This window comes from Pteropus alecto, unplaced genomic scaffold, assembly GCF_000325575.1.
Source record: "Pteropus alecto unplaced genomic scaffold, ASM32557v1 scaffold50, whole genome shotgun sequence".
In the NCBI taxonomy this organism is placed as follows: Eukaryota; Metazoa; Chordata; class Mammalia; order Chiroptera; family Pteropodidae; genus Pteropus; species Pteropus alecto.
Genome location: NW_006431918.1, coordinates 1,477,735 through 1,486,149, shown reverse-complemented (window position 1 = coordinate 1,486,149; position 8,415 = coordinate 1,477,735). Strand labels below are relative to the sequence as shown.

Genomic DNA, 8,415 nt, shown 5'->3' with positions numbered 1-8,415 from the left:
ACGGAAAAAGTGAGATCTGGGCAAAACGCTGTCATTTCACTTTCATAGAAATGTAGAATCTTAATATTAAAAAGAACCTTAGGAGCTTACTGCATGTCCTGTTCCTTCCGTAGGGTGTTCTTGGGGGTCAGACTGCCTGAGTTCAAATCCGACTCTGCCACTCTAAATCTGTGGTTTGTGGAAAACTCCTTAAAACATTCTGTGCTTCAGTTTCTTAACCAGTGAAGTGAGGGGCTAATAAAAGAACTTTATTAGATGGAATAGAGCAAGTTTTCAATGAATGTCGATCATTGAAATTATATCCTATGCTTTTGCTGGGTCACCGGTAAATGTTTATGAGAAAGTACAATTTATTCAGTTCTTTGATTATATATTAAATCATTGTTTCTAAAGGTAACAGTTTGCCTGCTGATATGCTTCCAGTAAATCAAAGACTTTATAAATATTTCCCCCAAATTTTAGAAGTCTTAAACATCTAACATGGAAGCCAGACCTTGTTCAAGGCAGATGCCTCATTATATCAAATTATTTAGCACTGAGAGCAGAGGTTTATGTGAAACAGAACGAACGGCTTTTAAAAAATTTGTCTACCGTGGACTTTAGATAACCTTTGTCCTAATCACCACAAAACGATTACATATATATATTAAAATACGTGAACGAGAAAATAAACTCTATTAATTCATATTCCTCTCAAAATTTATGACATGGTCTAGAGCTCAGTAAACCCCTTCTTAATAAAAAGTGAAAATTAATAATGTAAACAGGGCCTTGTTAGGAATATTTAAATACTTAAGGAAACAAACTTTTGAAACACTCGTGGTCCACAGGGGATGTCACCTATGATCAGTTCGTTTACTAGGGTAGAAGGAGCTCATTAAAATAGCTCCAAGAGGCCAGTTATAGTAGACAGAGTACATGCTTCAAAAGTAATGAAACTCTACATCTTTAAAGATATTAGATAATTAAGATTTTCAGTTAAATAAATCTGACCTTTCCCCCCTAATAAAGAAGTTTTACTACACAGAGATAGATATTAATACAACATACTCAAAGTACCGATGTCAAAAAGGCTGGTCAAATTCATTCTTCTGGGATTTTTGCCTCTGTGTTGCTTTCCCACTACTTAAAGATCACAATTCAACACACCCAGTTAAGGTTAGGGAACGGCCCTGAGCCCCAGGTGCTAGTTAGTGATTCTGGCACTTAGGCAGAGCAGATGGTCAGGGGAGTGTGTTCTTCGTCACAGGCTCCTGCCCAGGCAATGGTTGTGAACGTAAGTGGATTTACAACTGCCTTCGAATTTTTTTCTCTCCTACGCTGAGCTTTCTATAGTGTGTTTCATTCTGTGGGACATAACAGGATTTGGGCAATGCTAGGTTAAAGAAAGTTAAACATGCTTTGCTTCAAGATTTCTTGTGGCCTTCAATGTGATAATGAATCTTTGAGAGAGAGAGAGAGAGAGAGAGAGAGAGATGTGGCACAGATCATTTTCTCAACTTAATTGGCTCAGAAGCCTTTCTAGAAAATATTAGAATACATCTCTGCATTGTCAAAGTAAAAAGTGTATAAATCAGCTTTAGTCCTTTCAATGGCAGCATTGTCCCAAAGACATAGTCTAAACTTTCTGGACAGCCTTGAAGGATCTGGCTCCTGCTTGTCTCCCCAGCCTCGGCCTCATTTCTTTTCACACCCTCTCACACTCACACCCATGTGAGAGGAAACCTTCCTGTGGATCTGTTGGAACAACAGGCCTCAGGGCCTTGCTCTGGCTGCTTCCTAGCTCCCCAACCTTCGCTTGGCTTACTTTTACCCAGTTTTCAGAGTGAGTTCTGGAGAAGCCTTCTTAGACCTCCAAGCATGCACTCCGCGCTCCTTTTATGTGTTCCCATACACACTCCATCTTAGTCCCATCACTGCATACCCTATCCCGAGTCTGGCTGGCCATCGTTTTAGATCAGGGCTGTGTTCTACATGCTGTTTTGTTATACTCCCTGTGCCTACCACGGGTGCCTGGCACACAGAAGGCCATAACTATTTTTGTGGAATTATTATAGACAGTTAAGGGCACACCCCGCTGCTGCTAGTAAATCAGAACTGCCTGGGCCCACTCTGTGGGCGTATATAAAGGTTTGCTTACCTGTACGTTGGTAGCAAAGGGTTCCTACCCTATCTTAGTCACCAAGTATCTTAGGGTACAATTATGAACCTAGTTCTCTTGATCCACATTAATAGGGAAGCAGAAGTGGCTCATCCGCTGAAATTTCTATACAAAGACCTTTTTCATAACACTGGGACCCTGGGCCCTAACATATGGACATGGGAGGATGATGCAGAGTTGGCTTAAAGAGAATCTAGTTCAACTCCTTAGTACTGCCAACTTTGGCCCGGAGCCAGAGCCTCAGGACAACCTGAGACAGGTACTTATTCATCAAGTCCTTCTTCTCTGTGGCAACCAGAGAGGTATCATCAAAGTCTAGGCAGGGATTCACCTACGTAATTTCTTTCTCATCGCTGCTATGGCACCTCAGATTTCTTTGCCATTCCAGAGCACTGCTGATGTGCCTCTAGCTCTGATCTGGAAGTTTTGCTCCACAGCAGACTCACGGATGGTCATGGTATCACAGCACTTGATAGGGAGAAGAGGCTAAAATTGCTTCCCCAGAACTTGGACCTCTCTATGACTTTCAAGGTATTCTTTAGTATGGTGACCAACAAAGCTGGCAGCCTTACAGGAATATATCATGAGAGTCTGGAAGTAGCCGGTGTGTAAAGGCTTCTGACCTTCTTCTAAGGTCACTGGAGTAGACCCTTTCAAATTCAGGGTGACTGGCCTATGCTGCAGAAGCCCCAAGTCTCGTCCATTTCCTGCTTCTCTCTTCTAATCCTGCACAATTAGGATGGGGTTTCTGTACGTCACAGCAGAGTACTGCGCAGATCACCACACAGTTTTACAGTCCTTCCTGTCCCCAAGTTTTGGTCTTGGAGCTTGTGGCCACTCCTACCCTCTTGATGAGGTAAAAGATGGGTTCCTGTGTGTGTGTATACCCATGAACAGCCAACCTTTCTTTTCTGTAGGGTCTACTCATGCACTCACCTCGGGCAGCAAACTATCCTGTGGTTGTGCAAGAATAGTTCCATTTATCATTGGGGAGCTCTGGGGTAAAGCCATTGAATGTGCTCCTCTGCCCGCTGGTCCCCCAATGAGAAGGATGCAAATTCTTATTCTTGTGTATTTTTGGTCACTCTTTATGATAGGAGAGGCAAACAGCTTGATGGGAATGAATATTGCTACTATCGTTGTATTATTTTTTTTTCCAGAATGGCAAACTCTCAATGAAAAATTAAAGTCAGTCAAATGAAAAAGCTAGAATTAGAACCCAAGTCTCAAAACTGAAGACCCGGTGTTCAAGACCCTCAAACTTGCTGCCTCTGTAAATCAAATCATTGTCTTGTGTGGGTGATGTAGGCACGACGGGTAGGAGGAGGGATAAGAATCAAAGTATAGTGATGAGAGAGCAGACTGAATGCAGACCTACTCTTTATGGGGAAGCCACGTATTTCCTGAATTAATAGAGATATTATTTAGTGAATACTGTGACTTCACAAAGGTCACTTGGCGAAGTCACAATTTTTTATAATTTTCTCTATTTTTATGATCTAATCCGACTTCTTGCTATTAAACTAATTCAGTTTAATTTTCTAACATACTTGGAGGGGCAGTGGCGATACAGAAAATTATATGTCAACTAACCCTCTGAAAAAGTATGGCAACTTTGATGAAAGATACTCTCTCACACTAGTTTCTCTACTAAGAGGTAACCTCACACCATGTTAATCAATATTTCGCTGCCCATTTTACCATGTAATCCAGTGGATGTTAAAGATAATAGTTCACCATATAGACCTGATTAATTGAAGAAAAATATAGCTTCTTAATGCTGACATTATGAGGTTAGAAATAGCATCCAATGCTAATCTGCAATGCCAAGAAATGAAGATGGTTTAAATCAGATCTCATGACTAATGCATGAGATCCAAAGTTCTTTTATTCCTGGCTATTTTAGAAAACTGGGGTGTATTTTTACCCTAAAAACTAATTCTGTAACATTTATTGAGATAATACAAAATGCCTTATTATTAACAGCACACAATCAAGATTTTGTTCTACTGATGATCACAGAAATGTTTCTCCATTTTAATTTTTTAAAAAATTTGCAACCGATTAAGTTCAGATAGAAGGATATTATATCTGCTCCTTAATTGTTGTTATTGTTGTTTTTTAAGTCACTATCTGGAAAGCTGAAGAGTTTAGATTGTTCGCTGTGGTCGCTATTCCATTTTAATTGTACTTGTGAATTCAGTTAAACAGAAAGAAATATATCTAGCAATAAAGTAAGCCTGTTATTTTTGCTTGTTTTTGTTTCGGTCATGACAAACTGTGAAATGCTTTGTTTTTCCTATAGTTCTGGTGCGTGAAATCTGCGATCTTTCCACTTGATTTAGGAAGGACCCTTAATTACTGCTGTCATTAGCACCTAGTGTTCAAAACAGTGTTAAAATGTCCTGTTGGTCTCACCTCCAAGTCCCCGCTTGCTTTAATTTTTTTCCAAAGGTAAGTAAAACAATAATTGCCTTAATAACAATCATTATGTATAGGGAATTAAATAATATTCCAAGATTTTTGGTGCCCATTTTTGTTCAGAATTCAGCATTTGTGTGTTAAGACTGGCCCACGGTTTGAACAAGTGTCCATAAACAGGGTTATTACTAGCGAAGACTTATTACCTGGGTTTTAAAAACAAGTCATTCATTTGCCTTTTTCTTTCCACATGGATAGGGATGACAGAAAACTGCTGTGAAGCTTCAATGTTTCTGCCTGGTCATGCACAGTTCTGCAATATAATGCATAAATGTATAACAACAACTTGGGCTTGCTTGATACCTCTCTTGGAATAGGGAAATCCAGCTAGGCGCTTCCATGTGCCTCCCCCACCCCCCACTCCCGCGCGCGCGCGCGCGCACGCACGCGGACACACACGCGCACACACACACACACACACACACACGCACACACACCCCAGTTCAAAAGTTGATTCATTCCCGAGATCCCCCAGAATCTTCCTTTTTCTCTTTTCTGGCAGCTCCGGCTTGCCAGTCTGGCTAGTAGTGAGCTTGGGGGCGTGGGAGGGGCGGGGAGCGCGAGGCGAGGGAGGAGGGAGCCGGGTGCTGGTGCGTGCCGCGCCCGCTCCTGCCGGGTGAGAGTCCGGGCCGGGTTTTGCGCCGTGTCCCGGGGCTTGTCTCACGGCCTCCAGCCGCCGCCGCTGCCGTGTTTACTGAGCTCGCGCGTCCTGATATCACTCCGCTGGCATGGAGGAGGAGGAGGAGGTGGAGGAGCGAGAGGAGGAGGAGGAGGCGGCGGCGGCGGCGAGCAGTTGATCATTGTGATGGTGGCAGGAGCAGCGGCGGCAGCGGCAGCCCAGCCGAGCGTTAGGGGCTGCTCTCCGCGCGGCGTTTTGCAAAGGACTTCACCGATCTACTTTTGCAGTCGCCTCGGACTGTCCATGTGTTTACTTCCCCCAGCCCGAGGATTCGATATCTAGGTTCCTGTGAAATGCAACTGAGCAGCCAAAGTACTTTGAGAACACGGGGCGGCATAAACACCAAAACTTTTTTGTGGAAGGAAAATGCAATAAGCAAGCTTGCCGTTTTCCGATGCGGTGTGGAGTGAGTGTGTGTCGCGCGTGTCCGCACTGGAGGCATATGCTTGTGTGTGTACATGGGGTGTGTTTTTCGGTACGTAGGGAGAAAATGCTTGCCAACCACCGGAAATCTCCTGGAATTTATTAGAAAATAATGGATTATAAAAAGAAGGCAGGCGAGGAGCGGATCTCCCCTTGAGTTGCAACCCGATTTGCTGCTGGCTCAGTTTGTTGATTCTTTTTGTTGATAGGTGTCTGATGGCATTCTGATCCCCCCTTTTTTCTCCTTGAGCTTTACAGTTTAAAAGAAAAAGGGAAACAAAAAAAAACCCACCCCCAAATCTCTCCCCCTTTTTTTTTCGCCCCGTCGGGATCGCTGTTTCCATCCATGTGCTTGCGTCTCCCCCGCGTTCCACTTAAACTATTTTAATCCTTGGACCCAAGGAGGAGGCTGATAGGGAGGTGGATAAAAAAAGTTCTTCCAAAATAGTGTGCCCGGGGAGCAGGATGGGGGATTTCGCAGCCCCCGCTGCTGCCGCGAATGGCAGTAGTATTTGCATCAACAGTAGCCTGAACAGCAGCCTCGGCGGGGCCGGGATCGCTGTGAATAATACTCCCAATAGTACTCCAGCTGCTCCGAGTAGCAATCACCCCGCTGCCGGCTGCGGCGGCGGCGGCTCCGCGGGCCCCGGGGGTGCCTCGGCGGCGGTTCCCAAGCACAGCACCGTGGTGGAGCGGCTCCGCCAGCGCATCGAGGGCTGCCGGCGGCACCACGTCAACTGCGAGAACAGGTACCAGCAGGCTCAGGTGGAGCAGCTGGAGCTGGAGCGCCGGGACACCGTGAGCCTCTATCAGCGCACCCTGGAGCAGAGGGCCAAGAAATCCGGCGCCGGCACCGGCAAGCAGCAGCACCAGAGCAAACCCCAGCAAGATGCGGAGGCTGCCTCGGCGGAGCAGAGGAACCACACGCTGATCATGGTGAGGGCGCGCGCGCGTTGGGGGTGGGGGGCGTGGAGCTTCTTACATGGGGGACAGGGGTCTGATTTGCACGGTGAGTGAGGTGGGTTGAAGCCGAAGGGTTAACGTCAACTTTTCGGAGGGAAGAGCTGCCGTCGCCGCTACCTGTTAATCTGTCAACGGTTGTCAAATTTGGGGGAAGAGGGGGCGAGAGGGGAGAAGCCAGTCACGACTGCGAGGGGCGGAGGGAGCCCGGAGGAGCGGCAGAGAGAGGCACTGGAAAAGTTTTTTTCCCCCTCTCCCTTTCTTAGAGACTGATTTGAAAAAGAGTGAACCCAGAGTTGGAACCTCGCTCCTCCTCTTCACCACTCCCACCCCACCCCACCCTTCTCGGTGCTGCCTTGCGTCCCCAGACGCGTTCCCTCTCGCCCACCCCTCTCCGCACATCCGCCGGGTGCGGGGGTGAAATTGATGCTGTCGCAGATTCTGGGCGGGCACCGGGCCCTCATCCCCCCGAGGGAGGAGGGAGAAGCAGGAGGTTCTCGCCTCCTCTCCCAGGCTCACCCCCCTTTGGGCTGAGAAAGTCTGAGAGTTTTGTGAATGAACTTTGAAGTGGATGAGAAGCGAGCGAGGGTGGCTCCGCGCGCTCGTTCGCGGGAGCGCGCGCGGATGCGGGGCGCGTGTGCGCTCCTCCGCCGCTGGAGACCCGGGGCCGGCTCGGCAGGTGGAGCGGCGGGAGGGTCGAGGGGGGAGCGGCCGGCGGGGGTGGGAGGGGAGAGCTGCGCCCTCGGCCTGCGCCGAGCCCGCCACGCAACTTCACTGGGGATCGTGTCCCCTCCTCCTCTTAAACTTGCGTGCACCGAGTCGTCTCCCTTTCGCCCCCGCCCCACTCCCCGCCAACTTTCTAGCCCCATCTAATCAGCCCGGAGGAGTGGATGGTAGCAAAGAGCTGAAACAGGCTTAAATGGCTGGGTGGGTGGGTTCGAGGTAGGCTGAGCAGCCAATGGCTTAACTTCTCGGAGAGGAAGGGGCAGTTCCCACCCCGTAACCCTGAGGGTAGAATCCTTTCTCTTATCTCCTCTCTCCGGTTCTTCTACTTTCCTTTCGGGGTGGGGGGAGGCCGGAAGCTTGGGAAAGGTGTCTGCAGCCCCCTCCCCCCAACCTCCGCCCGAGTCAGTGCGACGCGTCTGTGCGGGGTCGGCGGGCGGTGGGAATCGGCGAGCGCCGAGCGCCTTCGCCCGTTCTCCTGGCACACCGCACCGCGATCGGCGGCGCAGGGCCCGGCGCGGGCGGCCCTCGCGGTGTGCGGTGGATAATCGCGCACGTCCGTGGTCGGGAGTCATCGGCGCCGGGGGTAGTGCGGTGCCGCCGCGGGCTTGCGCCGGGCGCTCGGTGACAAAGAGCCGGCTTGGGGGAGGGGAAGAGGCGAGGCCGCTGCGCTCGCTCCCCACCCTCTCCACCTCCCCCGCCCTGCACGTGAAGAGGAACAATTTGTTTATCTTGGGCTTCAAGAATCCTGCCCTCCTCCCCGTTCTCCGAGGCCGCCCAGCCCCTCCTCCTTCCCTTCCCTGCTCGCCGCGATCCTGCCCAGTCCCGCCGGCAGCACCGCCCTCCTCCCTTTCCTCCTCCCCTCCTCTTCCTCCAGCCCGCCCTCCCCCTCCCTTCTGGGACGCGACCGTGGGGGAGGGAGCGGGAAACGCTTTGTCCGCCTCGCGGCCCAGCTCAGCCCCGGAGGCCGCGGGCTGGGAGGGGCGCG

General features: G+C 49.3%; 1 protein-coding gene across 1 annotated transcript in view; it reads left to right on the top strand.

Annotated features, from left to right (window-relative positions):
* Positions 1-5,347: 5,347 nt before the first annotated feature.
* Positions 5,348-8,415, top strand: part of MAML3 (mastermind like transcriptional coactivator 3) — a 368,902-nt gene continuing 365,834 nt past the window's right edge. The window contains exon 1 of the mRNA XM_006906222.3: positions 5,348-6,680. Within this exon, the coding sequence (XP_006906284.1) occupies positions 6,210-6,680 (471 nt within the window). The 5' untranslated portion in view covers positions 5,348-6,209. The remainder of the gene's footprint in view (positions 6,681-8,415) is intronic.